Source organism: the organism of the source record quoted next, unplaced genomic scaffold (genome assembly GCF_019419815.1).
Source record: "Pyrus x bretschneideri cultivar Hongxiangsu unplaced genomic scaffold, Pyrus_bretschneideri_v1 Contig25, whole genome shotgun sequence".
Classification (NCBI taxonomy): domain Eukaryota; kingdom Viridiplantae; phylum Streptophyta; class Magnoliopsida; order Rosales; family Rosaceae; genus Pyrus; species Pyrus x bretschneideri.
In genome coordinates, this window is record NW_025999557.1 from 2678120 (window position 1) to 2696453 (window position 18334).

At 33.4% G+C, this 18334-nt stretch overlaps 1 protein-coding gene and 2 long non-coding RNA genes across 4 annotated transcripts; 2 read left to right on the top strand and 1 right to left on the bottom strand.

Annotated features, from left to right (window-relative positions):
• Positions 1-295: 295 nt before the first annotated feature.
• LOC125478595 lies at positions 296-685 on the top strand. Its single transcript, XR_007259402.1, has 3 exons — positions 296-370; positions 482-553; positions 626-685. It is a non-coding gene; the product is annotated as an uncharacterized LOC125478595 (long non-coding RNA).
• Positions 686-3487: 2802 nt separating this feature from the next.
• Positions 3488-5049, bottom strand: LOC125478590. Of its 2 annotated transcripts, XR_007259396.1 has the most exons (3): positions 4773-5035; positions 4602-4648; positions 3488-3647 (listed from the first exon to the last, which is right to left on the bottom strand). It is a non-coding gene; the product is annotated as an uncharacterized LOC125478590 (long non-coding RNA). The 2 variants fall into 2 exon arrangements; XR_007259397.1 differs by lacking the exon at positions 3488-3647 and having other exon boundaries at positions 4016-4648; positions 4773-5049.
• A 549-nt stretch (positions 5050-5598) lies between these two features.
• LOC125478482 (probable leucine-rich repeat receptor-like serine/threonine-protein kinase At3g14840) lies at positions 5599-7991 on the top strand. Its single transcript, XM_048586664.1, has 7 exons — positions 5599-5614; positions 5722-5862; positions 6218-6336; positions 6464-6674; positions 6792-7029; positions 7307-7457; positions 7596-7991. Exons 1-7 carry the CDS (start codon positions 5599-5601, stop codon positions 7989-7991), a joined length of 1272 nt encoding a protein of 423 aa, XP_048442621.1.
• The last annotated feature ends 10343 nt before the right edge of the window (positions 7992-18334 follow it).

Consider the following 18334-nt stretch of genomic DNA (forward strand, 5'->3'; position numbering starts at 1 on the left):
CGCATTTGTTTCTTGCTTACCCCATTTGATTCTATGATGATCCTTAATGATGTTTTTTTAATCAATGGAATTGAGTTTGTTTGTATAGGGACATCGGTATCAATAATTTCTCTGGGCCTCTCCCTCAAGAGCTTGTTTGTATAGAAAGAATGTACGAGTCCTATTCAAAATTTACCGTGTTAAAAAGTATTTGGTTTATTTGGAATTTTATTTCTTGCAGACAAATTCAAGATGTTTTCACCAGTAAATCATCTACTTCTTCATCATTGATATATTGTTATATCTGTTTCATACTTAGGCTGCTTTCCTCAAACAACTTTAGCGGGGAGTTGCCAAAAACATTTGCAATGCTTACCAAAATGAAGGACTTGTAAGCTTCTGTGGTTCTTTCTTCTTAAAGGTTTCCTGAGCACTTATACAATTTTTGTATTGCTTTCTGATACTAATTTGTAGTATTTTCCCTTTTCCAATCATTACGCAGTCGGGTTAGTGACAGTCACTTTTCCGGGCAGATACCTGATTTTATTGGGAACTGGACAAATCTTGAAAAACTGTGGGTGTTTTTCTTTTGTGTATCATATTTCTGCTATTTGATTCTGAATATTATTATGACTCGTTGAAACAGATTGATTCAGGCTAGCGGTTTGACAGGGCCAATTCCTTCTGGCATTTCTCTTTTGACAAGCTTGACTGACTTGTTAGTATATCTCGTCTCTATTTATAAATACAAAACGATTAGCGAAATGCGTAGTTTATGTTCATGGGCCAATTTTAACATGCAGGAGAATCACTGCCTTGAGTGGACCTGAATCACCCATTCCTTCGCTTGATAAGATGAAAAACATGAAGACACTGTGAGTTAATGGTTCCATGACACACAATTTCTGTCCGTACCAGAAGTCTTCAGTAAACTCAAAGCTTTGGTGTTTCTGTTGTTGGACGGCTACCTCAATATCTTGGGCAAATGACTAAATTGAAAACTTTGTAAGTACAAACATATTCGTCCCAATTTTTTCCGACTTCAGATAAAATAATTTCTTCTAGATGTGATTCTACTAATTTAAGGATTATTAAAGTGACTTAGACGATGTTGGAGGGACATTAAGTTTCTGTATTTATTAAGAGAACATCTTTTTCAGATGACAATTCCCTCTCTGCTGAGAGCATACCTAAACTGCATTTGCTATTTGTTTGCGCAGACACCTCAGCTTTAACCAGCTGACCGGAGAAATTCCAAGCACCTTCGCTAGTCTAGCAAAAGCGGATTATATGTACGCAATTGGAATGACCAATCTAGTCTTTCTTATATGAAATTCACGCAGACATTCTTCAATGGTTTTGTTACACCCCAGCCTGACAAGCTGGAAGTATTTCCAATCACAATTACTATAATTACGAGCCACCGGTTAAACTGCAACAAAACTTAGTTTATTCATTAGAGTCATTACTACTCATACAATTGACTGACATAAGGTGATCACCCTTAGATGTGTCTTTCAGATGGAAGCAATGATCTAATGCACCCAGAGTTGGCAAACTCAAATTTTCAAACCTTTACAAAGAAATTCCTAAGAACAAACGCTATATTTTTTACTGAGTTTTTCTGTATTCATTATTTTTAGATTCTTAACTGGAAACTTACTGACTGGACGTATACCTGCTTGGCTGAAAAACAACTTGTCAGCTTCTCTTCCTAATGTTACTCTTTAGTTACTAAGGAAATTTAGGCTGGTTTTTTAACTAAGATAGATAAAAAAACTATTATATCAAAAACTTCATTCGAACCATGTTAATGCCTACCTCTTTCTCCTCACCCTTGTTTCCTTTTGTACTGACATACTACATCTGGAAAAGAATTTGTTAGTGCTTCTTTGATTCTGGTTTATGAAACCTCAATGAATATGAGGACTGGGAGGAAGATGATTAATAATGAAAATGAAAGGATGAAGAAAATCACACAGAATGTAGGTCCTCGCTGCTCTGCAGAATGCAGTCGAGGAAAATCCTTCTTAATTTGACATTCTCTCATCTATCTCTCTCTCTCACAAGAGAATATTACCATTAGCAAAAAACAGCCGGATCCTTGGACATCACAAAGTGATCTCAACCACACATCTAACTATTTTCTAGGATCATCACACATGGCATTATTTACCTTACATCTTTGAACCTCACACTTGGCAGTGTTACAACTCAAGTGAATGCACACTTAAGCTCATAAATTATTTCACTAATTCTAATCAGCTAGAGAATTACAATTCAACAGAATTTGCATCATAGCTCTTTTTGTGCAGCGATCTTTCATATAACAACCTCACCATAGGGGATACAAATTGTCAACCACGAGGTGGCCTGTAAGAATGTCTTCATTAGCTTGAAGTTAATCTGTTTGTGTTATGTGGAGAAAAGCTTAACTTTTCATTTGTGTTAATTTCTGCAGTAACTTGTTTACAAGCTCGTCAAAAGGCAATAGTTCGTAAGTTCAAATTAATCGTCTCAAAGCATGCACCTATAAATTTACTTTGGTATCCAACGGTGTATTATGTACTAATTTTTTTTGCAACTTCTCATTTATGATTGCTGACAATTTCTGTTCCTTTGAATTATTCTATTAGGACAACTGCTTCATGTTTGAAAACTTCAGAGTGTCCAAAACGTAAGCCGAGTTTCTACACAAATAATTACCTTTATTTTCTCGGTTCATTCTTTTTTTGTTTTCCTCCTCAATGCCTAATAATCTCCATTTTCTTTTTTCATAGATTTCTACTCTCTCCATATAAATTGTGGTGGGAAACTAGTTACTGTCCCTGGAGAGAAAGATACAGTATATGATGATGACACATTTCCAGCTGGACCTTCATCATTTTACAGCAGAACAAATTGGGCATTAAGCAGCACCGGTTACTTCCCTGATGACGACCAAACTGCGGACACCTTTATATCGACTAATGAAACTAGACTCTCTATGACCGATCCTCAACTGTACATGAACGCTCGCCTTTCTCCCATCTCTCTAACTTATTTTGGGTTTTGTCTGGGAAATGGAAACTACACTGTAAGCCTCCATTTTGCAGAGATAATGTTTAGAAATGGCTCAACATATAAAAGCTTGGGAAGGCGCATATTCAATATTTACATTCAGGTAACTAATCGCATCCACTTCCATGTATACCAGTGAAATATTCTAATTTTCAACAAGCATTGTTTATATTTTGGTCGATTTGAATGTTAACTTTCACATTTATAAGCAACTAAATTAGTATATATACATGTATGTATTGCAGGGAAAACTAGAGGAGGAGGACTTCAATATCATGGATGAAGCCCGTGAGTTTGGTGATGTAGTCATAAAGAACTTTACTACTCTTGTAACTAATAATACATTGGAGATTCGTTTATATTGGGCCGGGAAAGGGACGACATGCATCCCTCTTAGAGGAGTCTATGGTCCTCTTATTTCAGCTATTTCAGTAAACCCAAGTAAGTTTTCACTAATCTGAGCTTCGTCTAATTACTATGCGTTGACCATATGCATTGATATATCTACTAAATTAAGAGATCCGACTTCAGTTCTACATGGTTCTTCTTCTTCAATATTTCCTTTCCCTTGTATTTCCGCATAAACTAGAAATATTGCCCGCACTTCGCTGTGGATTTTGAACAACATGAAAATTTACAGGTAAAGAAGCAATCATTTACTGAAGTATAAAGAAAATCTTAACAAAAAAGTGTAGTTCGAAAAATAAATGAAACCCAAAATTTCTCGATAAAAACTAAAAACTTGAAAGCTTAAGAAAACCCCATGAATCCAACAAAGAAAATATGCAAACTTTTGCATTGGCAAGCCATTCATAAACCAAAAATGATATCTTAAATGAAACCCATGAATCCAACTGAAAAACGCCCAAATTTAAACGAATCAAGACAAACAAAATATCAAACACGGTTCATTGTCTCTCTTTGAATTTTATATCACATGATATATTATCGTCTTAACATTTCATAAACTCATGCATTACATAAAAAATGATATCTATGTTAAAATTACTTGGACTGCTTTATCATGGTTTAAGAAAGCAACCCCAAATCATAGTATCTACATATTCCTTCAGATTATCTAAAACACTAAAACAAAATCCTCACTTCTCACTACATGTTTAAGATACATGAGCCCATACAAACCGCTTCACCGTTCACCTATACCCTCAGTGCTATAAATCCAAATAAAAAAACCAATAAATAAAACTGGCTGCGAACCAACACACACCAACAAAATAAAGATACACTTGAATTGTTAATCAAATCAACACACACAAAAAAAAAAAAAAAATAGCGCGAGAAACAACAGCAAGCAGGCACATCCTGTCACACATACACACATTGAAATTGAATGCACTTTCATACATGTGTTATCATAAGGAAGCAAATTAATTGCTGCATCTCGTGTTTATTAATTTTTATTCTATAATCAAATATAAATCAAATACATACTCCAAAAACAAAAAAGAGAACGCTGGAAAGGAGAAATTAGAAAATCATATTGAAGAGCCTTCCATTGTACATTAATGATCAAACTGAGGAATGTGATTTGAGAAACAAACCTCTTTTCGGGTGTGACTGATCACATCCTGCTCTTGCATTGCTGGTTCTACACAATACACAAAATCCCAATAAATAAATAATAAAAAAATTCACCAACAAATAAAAAAAAATCATCTTTTTCAATCACTTTCTCATCCAAATAGAACACATACTGAAAAACGATTAATCACCTGTATGGGGGAACAGCCTGCTAATACCCTTCATGGCCAAAGCCGACACAATCTCCTATAATTTCCTCATACTTCGTTTTTCTTTGACAATTTACAAATGCAAAATTTGGATGATGCAGTGGAAGATCATGCTACAAATTCATACTCAAAACTCACAAAAAGAAAATCTGAACAGAAAAACCATTTGTAAATTGAAATCCTTACTATAATCCTTGGTTTTTTTACACAAAAATAAAAATAAAAATAAAAAAACAGAATCCTAGATTTTTTTTAGAGAGAGAACTGGAATTGCACAGCTAACCCTCGTTCAGGAGAAGTGGTGGTATTCTTCAGTCTCTCTCTTTCTCTCTCTCCATCCCTCTCTGCAAGCTGACGGCTCTCTCTATCTTTTCATAGGTTTTTTTAGAGAGACAAAATTACCCTCCTATATTTTTATAATTACCCTCCAACCCAGCCCCAAATCAGATGGCTTTCTTGCAAATAAGGTGAAATCAAGGGGCATTTTCTTGACTGTAGCCATGAACATGCCAAACCCCCTCTAACTTTAGAATAGATAATGCTTCTGTGTTTTTCGTGTTTTACTCCACGTAGTTTGAGACAAGACTTGAAGAAATACTCTCTTAAATTTTCTTATCGCATAATATGCTGTATTTTTTTTTTCTAGGTAACATGTTAACGTTTTTAAATACAACAAAATTCAACTTCAAGGATTTTTAATATTTACATGGAAACTAACCATTTCACTTGAGGAAACATTAAAAATTTACAACCATCCAAAGAAAGTTTGTTCGAGGGATTACTTCATATACTATCTACTTATTTAAGGATGCCTCAAAGACCGGGTTCAATCTTCTGTTTCTGTGTGCATTAGATAGTTGGTTGAATAATCCACTCTCATATCAATTACATTTACATTTATTCTAATTTAAGCTACTCTTTCTTTTGGCAGACTTTGTTCCCCCGACAGAATCTTCTATGCATGTAGGTTCCGTGGTTGGAATTGTGGTTGGAGGAGTCTTCATTGTACTACTGATATTTGGTATTCTTTGGAAGAGAGGCCTCCTAGGACAAAAAAAGACATTGGAGGATGGTATTAATTTGCAGTTTATTCTGTTGTACTGGTTTTTCCTTTTTGTTTCTCCATTACTTTTTCTTATCGAACTTTTTTCGTGACTAAGAACAATATTTGTGCTATTTTTTGCATGGTTCTCATGCACATTGACGTGCATACACAAAGACAGTAATTATTTAGATATTGAGCTTTCCGGCACTTTGATGTTGCTATAATATATTTATCGTCCAGACTCATGATGCAGAGTGTCTACCTATGGATCCAATTACTAGTTAAATTCTAGAATCATGCACAAAATATTAAGAACTAAGAATGCTATTGTTCTCAAAGTTTTCTTCGACACAATTTCTTATGAGTTTTACTTGTTATACAGTTTTGAAGGGTGTGGACTTGCAAACTGGTAAATTTACCTTCAAGCAACTCAAAGATGCCACAAGCAACTTTGACAAAGCCAATAAGATTGGTGAAGGTGGTTTTGGTTCTGTTTATAAGGTATTCTTCGAAGCCAATATTTATTTATTTATTACATTTTTTTTTTCTACTTTGATACTGTCCGTTCTAATGGAAGTTAATTTGCTCCATATAGTGATGAGAGTTTGACTATCTTTCTCAAATGTAGGGCGTTCTAGCTAATGGAACCGTAATAGCTGTTAAGCAGCTTTCTTCCAAATCAAAGCAAGGGAATCGTGAATTTGTTAATGAGATTAGCATGATTTCTGCTTTGCAACACCCTCATCTTGTCAGGCTCCACGGATGTTGTATTGAAGGAAATCAATTATTGCTTGTCTATGAGTACCTGGAAAATAATAGCGTCGCTCATGCTTTGTTCAGTAAATATCAATCTCGTTTGCCAAAAGTTCATTTCATTCATATAGTGGGCATAAAAGATCTTATGCACTTAAAATATGTCCTTTACAACTAACTTTGTTTAATTTGGCAAATTGAAGGGGAAAAAGAAAGTCATTTGAAGTTGGATTGGCCAACAAGGCACAAGATTTGCATTGGTACAGCAAGAGGTTTGGCTTATCTTCATGAGGAATCAAGATTGAAGGTCGTTCATAGAGACATCAAGGCTACTAATGTTCTGCTTAATAAAAATCTTAACCCGAAAATATCTGATTTTGGATTGGCCAAACTTGATGAAGAGGATAATACACACATTAGCACTCGTATTGCTGGAACTTAGTGAGTCCCTACACTTTTATTTATCTTCTTATTCTCTTGTTTTAATCTTTTTCCACCTTGAAAAAGGAAGATAGAGCAAAAGGAAAGTCTCTAACTTACATAATTTTCAACCTAACCAAATCCTTGTTGTTCAAGAAATTTGAAGGGCAGATATGTTCTTGCAATATAGTTGTATTATTGATTATCTCTCTAACTATTGGAAGTATTCAATTAGCAATATTTTTACTAATTATTTTAGCTCAATATGGGTTAATGATATGATTTCATGATATTGTAGTGGATATATGGCGCCCGAATATGCAATGCGGGGTTATCTGACTGATAAAGCAGATGTCTATAGTTTTGGTATTCTTGTATTGGAAATTGTTAGTGGGAGAAACAACACAACTTACCGGAAAAAGGAAGAAAGCTTTTATCTTCTTGATTGGGTAACATGAATCTACTACTTCCTAATTTAACTTCAAATTTTCTTAATATGCCTTATATGTGTGAAAGTACATTTGAATCAATGAAGTTTAATCCAAAGACAGAATTTATATTGCTTTTGTTACTTCCATTTTTTGTAGGCACGACTTCTAAAAGATCAGGGGAATTTGATGGACCTAGTTGATCCAAGGTTGGGATCAGACTTTAATAAAGAGGAGATGATTGTTGAAATCAATGTGGCTCTCCTTTGTTGCAATGTTACTTCGACAGCTAGGCCTACCATGTCTTCCGTTGTGAGCATGCTCGAAGGAAAGACTGTTGTTCATGAGTCGGTCTCGAATCCAAATGCCGAGAGTATTAAGATTGATGCAATGAGGAAACATTTTCAATCTAGTTTTGGAAGGGGCATGGACGAGAAACAGATAGAAATGGGGTCAACTGAAGGGCCATGGACTGCTTCGTCTGCGTCTGCTCACGATCTGTATCCCGTCAATCCTGATTCAGATTACTGGGAGAACAGAAGCGAGAGAAATTAAGCTGCACGGTTATTAGTTTGACTCAACCTTAGCACACTCAAACATATCCGCTAATTAATCATTTGTATTTCCTTTATAACTATTTGTTGGTGTGAATCAACCATATAGTTTGGGAATGTGATCATATGATTGATTCCTTGTATAATTGGAATTCTTATTTCCTATTTTATAGGACCTCTTGTACCATGATCATTGGGAGTGGTACTAAGAGGAGAGGGTTATATTATGTGGATGAAGTGATAACGGGCCGAGTCAACCAAGTCTGCAATGGTCACAATAACAATATCAAGTAAATTTGGCTATGACATCGTCACTTAGGACATGCATCCTTCGTTATTTAGAAAAAAAAATTACTTTTGTCTTTATTTAATGGCGTTTCAAACTCTGATTTTCAATATAATGATTGCATTCTTGCAAAAAGTCATCGTACTTCTTATCATTTGAGTTTCAATAAAAAAATAATGCCTTTTGAGTTAATTCATTCAGATATTTGGGGCCTTCACCAATAGAAACTCACCATGGTATTCGTTAGTATGTTACGTTTGTCGATGATTACACTGGAATGACTTGGCTATATATTATGAAACAAAAGAGTGATGTTGGGCAAATCTTTCAATTGTTTTATCGCATGATTGGAAGTCAAATTTCCCTTTTGTCCAATCAAAGTTCTTTTAGGGTTTAATAGCCAACTACCATCCACCCATAAGCAATTTTATGTCATCATGGATGTCATGTTTTTTGAAACAGAGATGTTCGTCATCACTAATCAAACCCACTCTACTCTTCAGGGGGAGTTGCGTAGTACAAATGAAGAATACGGTGGGTTTGATGTCCCACTTGAACGGGACAGCTCAGGCAGCACATCTGATGGATCTGGGCCCAACAACAGTTCTGGAGAGACTGAGATGGCAGATTTAGATTTCAGCAATAATTCAGGCTGAGTTTCAAGAGGAGTGGGCCACGACATCAATTCATGCAAGCCAGCATGCAGCCCAGTAATGGGCCATAGCACATCGATCCAAATAAGCCCAGAAATGGGCCACGATACCACTAGTCAAACAGGGCAAGTTCCAACCCACCTTTGCTTTTGATTTGAGTGTTAGTGAAGAAGTCTAAGTCGTGTAAGATTAATTTCGAACTACGTTTATTTTGCCGTCTGTCACTTTGTGCCATTCGTTTGCTTAATGTGGACGTGCACTTAATTTCATGCATGGTTTTTTTTTTTTGAAGTTTTTCCTTTTGATTTCTTTTATATCTTTATGTAAGTGTCGGATTGTCTGAAGAATATGACTTTTTTCTTTAATTTATTGTGTTGCCGGTTTAAACGCTCCGATCTTTATATTGTAACTTAGATTATTAATAATAAGATCAATTGTAATAAATAAATAAATAAATATATATATATATATTCTCAAATCAGAAAAAAGGCTATTTTTTTCGTTTTCAGATGGTGTTGGACACAATTTATTTCTTAGAAACTTGACATGAACAACACAGTTAAGCTAATAGATAAATTTGAGACACAAATATGGATTTCTTTCTAATAAGTTCGTCACTTAGACATTCTACATAATTAACATTTAAATAGGTGGCCAAATTATATCCTAAGGATGTTGATATATTAAATACATGTAAATAATAGGTGGCCAAATTATATCCTAAGGATGTTGATATATTAAATACATGTAAATATTGTAGTCAAATTCATATTTTTATCACAGATGGTCCATGAAATTGACAAACGCATCAAAATGATACATGAAATTGAAAGATCAATGTCGTCTGTGAATATGGAGATTGTTGTCGGTGGCTGAGTTCAAAGAAGAAGGAGAAGATGAGGATTGTTAGTTTGTTGTTTTTCTTCTTTTTACCTTTTAAAATTTTTGAAACACTTTCTTTAATCCATGTGTCATCAAATTATTGGAGTGCAGAGTCTTATGTGTGTCACATCAACACATAATAGATTTTTTTAACAGAATTTAGATAGAAGACAACATTGATTTGCAACACCCATATTCAGGGATAGAATTTAGATAGAACACAATTTGCCGAGAAATTCCCATGTAACAAAACAGATCCATCAAGGATCTTACCATGTAAGGTAGACCAACCGCAAATATGTTGAAAGAAGAAAATCAATTATCCCTTATTCTAGATAATAGTGTTTGTTTAAAAAAAAAAAAAAAAGGAAAAAAAAATACTTTGATTAGAACTCATTGACATGTTGTAGGGCAGCATTAACATCTATAATTCATAGGATCATTAATTCCACCCTTATCTTTAGTCGTGATGTTGAAAATCTTTTTAGAGAAAAATAAAATCTTGATCACACAAGTTATCTAAATAACGATATTCTATCAATTTGAGATAATTGAAGCTCTAAGATCATCTTCAACCGAAGGAGGGCAAGATGGCTCGTTTTAGCCCTTTGGTCATCCAAGAAATTAATATTTTAATGAACAATGCATGACTATATTTCTTACCATCTCCAACTAAGGGCCAAAGGGCCATAGTGCTCGTTGTAGCACTGTCACAAAAAACCGTCTCCAATCGAAGGTCAAAGGGTCATAGTATGGAATGTGAAGAATTGAAATAAAATGAGGTAAGATAATATGAAATTGTGAAAAATATGTGCGAAATGATGTAGGAAAAAAAAGAGTGGGCTGAGACAAACCCTAAAGTGGGCTGGGCAAAGGGAAAATAACAAATAATAATAATAATAATAATAATAAGTGGCTAGCCAACAAGCTAGCTGGTTGGCCAAAGATGGCCAGCCGGTTAGCCTTTTGACGCTTTTTTTGTCCCGTAAGGTCCTTTAGCCTATCATTCGATTGGAGATGATTTTTAGACTATTTTCAGTTCTCTGATTCTTTAGATCCTTCGGTGGAGATGGCTTAAGGTCATCGTAGTTAGCCCGTTTTGCTCTTTGGACTGAAGTTTCCCTTTATTTTCTTGCTCTATGATTCCATCCCTGTCATCACTGGAAAGTAATTTTGGCTTTTGCGAATAAAGTTAGAAAATTCACAGGTTTATAATTACGGGGATGAATTTAAAATGTGTGATTGTGTCAGACGACCACATGGCTCTTTACGCAAGTTGTATATGATTATATTATTATTATTTCTTGGCACGATAATTTACTTGTGATATTTGTTGGATTAATTGGCATCCCATAACTCCCATCCTAGCTCTCAGCTCAAAACCGTCGGCTTGACCTGCGAATTCAAGTCGAAGTCAAAACATCATGCTTCAACTTTTCGTCGGACCAAAAAGTTGATTGGGAGACCAAAGACGTTGGACCAAAAAGTTGTTAATAATGGAAAACAGATGAAAGCTGCGGCCTTTTATGTGGTCTAGGCAAACAACTTTTCGTAGGTACGCGTTTGCATGCAGACATGAGAATTAAATAATTAATTGCTGGAAAATGAAAGGACGAAAAATTCCATGATGAAAAGCATTCATGCTCCTGAGTGGATGCTGACCTGGGATTTTCCACACGTAATGTTGCGTGGAGAAAACTGCACGCATCCGAGTTATTTCCACATCCATTCATTGCATTCATACAGGTTTAGATCCTATATCACAATATAAAAGCAAACAAAGAGACAAATCAAAGTTAAAAAGTGTACACGAATAATTGCAGAAAAATATCCTAAAATCGTGTGGTACATTACAATTAAAAAAAAAAAAAAGAAGTTATCGTGACATTCCATTTTTACAAATTTTTCAAATCGATTATTTTTTATATATCTTAACAAACGATTTCAACGTTTATAGTCGAAAAGAATAGTCATAATAAGTTTTTTCAAACCATAAGATATCTCTTTATAAACCAAAAGTGTAATGCTAGGGAGACCAAAATTTTAAACAAAATTTACAAACCAAATGATGTATCACCAATAAAAAATAAGCATGTTAATCGACGCATAATTAATAATTCAATTATCTATAACCACATTATTTGGTTTGTAAATTTAGTTTAAAATACATATGGCTTTCTCTAATAAGTCAGGATATAAAGGGAACTTTAACGAAAAACTCTCGATATTGTTCACTTTAACGAAAAATCACATTTTTAAATTAAAAAATCAATTTTGGTACTATTCAATTTACTATTTATTTTGTCTTTATCATTAAAACTCAAAATTTTCAATTTTTTTATTATTAGTTTTCGTTATTTTATATCTTGATAGAGATGTGCCTTCGTAAACATATGAGGTCAGTTTAATGTAATTATATAATTGATCATTACAATTGTGGATAATTACAAAAGAGTATAATAAATATAGATGTGCCTTCGTAATCATATGAGGTCAGTTTAATGTAATTATATAATTGATCATTACAATTGTGGATAATTACAAAAGAGTATAATAAATATAGAGACAAATTCTCTGCCCTCTCACTTTTCATGCCCACCTCTACCTTTCTATTTGTGTAGTCACGATTAAGTCGCGTTAACATTTTATATTACTATTTCTTTTTGTCTTATTATCTTTATAAAAAAAAATATAAAATATTGACGTGGCTTAACCGTGACCACACAAAATAGAAGGGCACGAAAAATGCGAGGGCAAAGAATCTGCCTCCAATAAATATACACTGAGTTGCACATAGTCCTAAATCAGTACTTAGTCCTGAAAACGCCAATAAGACATAGACCAGAAGATTCAACTTCTCGTCCTCGTCATATCAGATCAGCCTATTAAGCCACCGTTACCAACACCTCCACAATTTGCAGAGAAATTCCCATGTAACAAAACAGATCCATCAAGGATCTTACCATGTAAGGTAGACCAACCGCAAATATGTTAAAAGAAGAAAATCAATGACAAAATCCAGCGTATCAGAAGGTAAATTTGGAAAGTTTCTGACCAAACTCGCCTGATCCAAAGCCCTATAACCTAGGGAGAAGACAAACCTTGCAAAAGAGGCAATGAAGAACAAGCCTAGCATAAGAAGGCTAGGGAGTAAAAGTTCTCCGCATAAATACGGGAGACAGGCCCTATAGACCTAGGACTCCTTGTCAAAATTAGGCTTGGGTGAGTGGTTTTTCGAAGGGACAAGGATTTGTCCGTACTCCCATTTTTGATGTCCTTCCATGTCTTTCTGTTTTGTATGATCACGGTTAAGCCACGTCAACATTTTATATTATTTTTTTATAGAGATAATAAGACAAAAATAAATAGTAATATAAAATGTTGACATGACTTAACCGTGACCATACAAATAGGAGGGCACAAGAGAGCACCAGAAGTGGGAGGGTAGACGATCCTTGTCCTTTTTGAAGGGATTGAACATTGAAGCACAGATGGTCATGAAATTATCATAAAATTTTATATGGAAGAGATTAGAAAAACGTTATATGAGCATCACAAAAACATGTGAGAGTCGAGAGTGATTTTTAAATCCTTACTTGGTTTAAGTCATTTACAAATTTTTTTTACATGTCTTTTATAAGGCTTATACGGTGTTTTTGTAATCTCTCATATCTAGCATTTTATAATTCATTTTTTACTAATTTGGTCTTTAAGTTCGCAGGGCTAGAATCCTTTCCCCAAACATAGCTCAAAGGACTCACACCCTCCAAAATATAGACAACAATACTACAACTGACATAAGTTTTTGTGTGGTAGTGAATTATTATCACATGCGCTCATGCAGATATTAATATGTAGATAAATTATGGCAAGTGAATTATATATGCTTCTTTTCGTTGCACTCTCTTTTCATTTATTTTTATTTTTATTTTTTTTTAATATTTGAATTGAATTTAGAAGAATTCAGAAAACAAAGTAGCCCAAAAATGATCTATGTGAAAATTATTTCTATAAACTCTGTACACATACGCACACAAAACAATTAATGATGTTCCATACCAAGTTATACAGTCAACCAACTGATAAACTGGAAAAAATGATTATAATGATAGCATCCAATTCCTATCAATGACTTTATACTTGGAGAACTAAATATTAATATTATATACAAATTATCTTAGTATTGTTTTTTTGTAGGATCATATATGTTTTTAATTATAAATAATTTTTTTTAATTTTTTTACGATGATGATATATGAATGATGAATTGAAATATAGGTGATTCAGATCTTTGAAAAAAAAATTATGAAATGAAAACCACAAAAAGTTGTGTCAAAATACACACACACACATTTAAGGATGTGTAGCACTAGGTATACATGGCATTAGGTATATTTATTTTTTTCATATTAATAAATTTCCTTCGTACCTCGAAGTTTTCTTAAAAAAAAAAAAAAAAAAAACGGCAGAAGGCCACTTGTGATGAGTGCTTAATTCTAAAATTTAGTATTTCTCTCAAACATTTGACTATTACTTTATTCATGGAATGCTGATCAAAGTACAATTAAATAGTATCACTTAGAATCATAACTCTTGGCTTATAGTATGAAAACAAAAATACAGAACATTTGTATATTGCTTGCAAGCAATTAGCTTCAGTTGGTCAACTCCAGCAACTTGATTAAGAAAGCATGTACATAGAGCTGCGCAATTACCATGTCCACATATCCTGATCAGGAAATTTCCCATGGTTGGCTTAGTTGAAAATAGCAGATAAGTCAAGAGTGTATTTTAAATTACTGTTACTTAATTATTTTAATTACCAGTGGGTGTACTTTAAATTATGCTTGATTAATTATTTTAAATTTCATAATCATGGAAAACTAATAGCTTATTATATACTGTTGTCAAAATCGTGAGTTGGGCTGTTGGAAAGGTTTTTTAATTAAGCTGACTATAAGCTGCAAATAATATGCGTTTGCCACAAATCGGTGTATTGAGCAAATAATACTAGTTATTTCAACAACAAAAAAGCAGTTACAACTAATTATTTTTTATCGTCGTTTGTTAGTTACAAATATAGTTCAGGTCCTGTGACCTCGTAATATTTTTATGAAAATTTTCATTTCCTTTGTCAACTAAAAAAAAAAAGCTCTTTGTTTTTGTTGTTAAAAAACGGCTTTCCAATATTATAGAATTCCCACTTGATCAAACAATTGACATAATTATTCAACAAAAAAAAAAAAACAATTGCGATAATTATAATCCATCCATATCAACTATTTGCAGTTTTACTTAAAAAAAATTATTCCACATACGTCTCAGTCATCTATTTATGATCACATGACCAAAATTTCACATACGTCTCAATCAACCATTTATGTAAAAATTGACTAAAATGGAAAATTCTCATATATTAAAATCTTTAAATTGGATCCTTATGAAAGAGTGTCACCTGGGTGTGTGTGCATATCTTTAGCTGCAACTGGCCACCCACCGGTATCGGTCAAAAAACAGGTTTTCAAAATCTTTTTTATGATATTTTTCGACTAGAATTTGTCTTTGATTAGTATTTTGCATGGCCTATGTTCGAGAGAGCTCCCAAACTTTGACCTCGAATTTTCGTGCTGATTATCTGAATTACATATTAATAAAATTCTCATTGTCAACCAAAAGTTTATGAAATTGTCATTCTAACCCTTTAATTAAAATTGAATATTTATAAGAAATGTGGGCAGTAATGTAATTTCACACGACCATAGCTTTTTTCTTTTCAAAGTCTCACCTATATGTGATTCTAACATATTTTTAATTAAAAAATAAAAAATAAAGCTATCTCCCCATCCCATGCTCTCTCTCCGTCTTTTCCCCTCTCCTTCCATTTTAAATACAAAAAATACAAAATTTTCACACATTTTGTGTGTGGCTATATGCTAGTATTCCACAATATGATCCAATACTTTTTGGTAATTTAGGTCATGATAATTAATTCAATAATTCCCGCCTTATACCTATATAGCGAAAGTAATATAAGGGGCAGATTTGTGTCACCATATTTCAACACAACTTTTGACACTTGTTTTTGTAGGGCTCATTTCGTAATGTATTTCAAGGATCTATGATCGTTGAATGTCTTAACAGTTTAATATTTGGCTAATTTTTTGCAAAGATGATCTATGAATAATTTTCTAAAAAATAAACAATTCAGATTGTTAAAAGTACTTTACGTAGTGGAAGCCACAAAACGGTTGTCAAAAATTGTGTAAAAAATGGTGTCACAAATTCAGTCCAAATATATATGTTATAGTTTTTATTTGATAATGAATATACCCTTTTAATTACATTTTATTTTCTGTAGTATGTAAGAATGATTATGCTATTTACACATTTCTTTTTACTTCTTACACACTTGTTAATTTTTATCATTCGATCTAATGGCAAAAAGTTAAAAAAGTGTATAAAAAGTAAAATAAAAGTGTGTAAATAACAAACCCCAACTGAGAAACCATTAACGGACTGGTCTGTAATTCTAAATTTACAAGTTTTTACTCCCAAAATGAGGCAGAGCTTCGTAATTTTTAATTTTTTAAGTTTCTGATTGACTTGGGCCTGCGGTACGTACGGAATACAGTGCTTGATCTCAGCTGAATAGTCAATTGATTGTATTCATTCACCAACCAATCAACCTTTGCTTTTGATTGAGTGTTAGTGAAGAAGTCGGAGTCCAATAAGATTAATTTCGAACGACATTTATTTGGACATGACTTCTCTGCCCTCTCAGTCTCATACATTTTTATTCTTTTTTATTTATACGATCACGATTAAATCATATTAATATTTTATATTATTATTATTTTTTATCTTATTATCTTTATAAAAAAATTAATATAAAATATTAATGTGATTTAACCGTGATCATACAAAACTGAAGATGATAAAAGTGTATGAAACTGGAAGGGCAGAAAAGCCGGATCCCATTTATTTAGCCTTCTGTCACTCTGTGCCATTCATTTGCTTGATGTAGACGTGCACTTAATTTCATGCACGGTTTTTTTTTGAAGTTTTTCTTTTTTATTTCTTTTATTACATTATGTAAGTGTCGGATTGTCTGAAGAATATGACCTTTTTCTTTAATTTATTGTGTCGCTGGTTTAAATGCTTTGATCTTTATAGTGTAATTTACATTATTAATAAAAGGATTGATTGTAATAATATATATATATATATATATGTATGTATGTATGTATTCTCAAAACGGAAAAAGGGTTATTTTTTTCGTTTTCAGATGGCGTTGGACACAATTTATTTCTTAGAAACTTGACATGAACAGCACTGTTAAGCTAATAGATAAATTTGAGACACAAATATGGATTTCTTTTCTAATAAGTTCATCACTTAGACATTCTAAATAATTAACATTTAAATAGGTGGCCAAATTATATTCTAAAAATATTGATTGTATTAAATACATGTAAATATTGAAGTCAAATTCATATTTATATCACAGATGATTCTTAAAATTGACAAACACATCAAAATGATATCTGAAATTGAAAATTGACCAAAGTCGTCTATAAATATGGAGATTGTTGTTAGTGGCTGAGTTCAAAGAAGAAGAGAAGATGAGAGCAATTGCACCCCTAAAAAAATACGCTAGCACTCAGCCTATTTAATTCACTCAATGAACAGTGATAAACCATAATGAACAGTAACATGCCAAATGCATCTCCACTCTAACAAAAAATAGCCTAATCAATTTTATTAAAATATTATTTTTTATTATAAAATAATAAAAAATAATAATTTTATTTTTAATTTCTGACTTTATAAAATAATAATAATAATATTACTATTATTATTAAAAGGGTTCTTCAGATCCATAGGACCAAATTGCCAGTTGCATATCCCTTCCACACCTCTTCCTTGTCCCCACCGCCATCCACCCCTGCACTTCCCTTCCATTCCGACCATCTTCACCCTCCTGTCCTTCAAATCCCAAGCCGACCTCAACAATAAGCTCCTCTAAACCCTCAACGAGCTTCGACTACTGAATCTCCACACCAAATCCCACGCCGTCGTCCTTTCGTCCTTCTCCTTCTGTGGCTCCTTCTCCCTTCGTCAACCTGCGTCATGTAGGTCATCCCATAGGTCTGTCGATTTTGGGCCGATCTCTTGCCTAGCTTGGGCTGGAGGGTTTTAGCTGGGTGCGGGGTTGTTTAGGGGACTAGGTGCCGGGCTATCAAGCCCCAGTGGAACTGCTTTGAGGATTTTTAGTTTGTTGTTTTTCTTCTTTTTACCTTTTAAAATTTTTGAAACACTTTCTTTAGTCCATGTGTCATCATATTATTGGAGTGCAGAATCTTATGTGTGTCACATCAGCTCATAATTTTTTTTTTTTAACAGAATTCAGACAGAAGACGACATTGATTTGCAACACACATATTTAGAGACGATATTATTCAATTTTCAACTTCAGATATCATTTTGATGCGGTGGGCGTAAGATCCCATATCGACCAACGAA

Coding starts and splice junctions, on each gene's coding strand:
- LOC125478482 (XM_048586664.1), top strand. Junction 6,337..6,463: donor GTTTTGGTTCTGTTTATAAG/GTATTCTTCGAA, acceptor TCTCAAATGTAG/GGCGTTCTAGCTAATGGAAC. Junction 6,675..6,791: donor CGTCGCTCATGCTTTGTTCA/GTAAATATCAAT, acceptor GGCAAATTGAAG/GGGAAAAAGAAAGTCATTTG.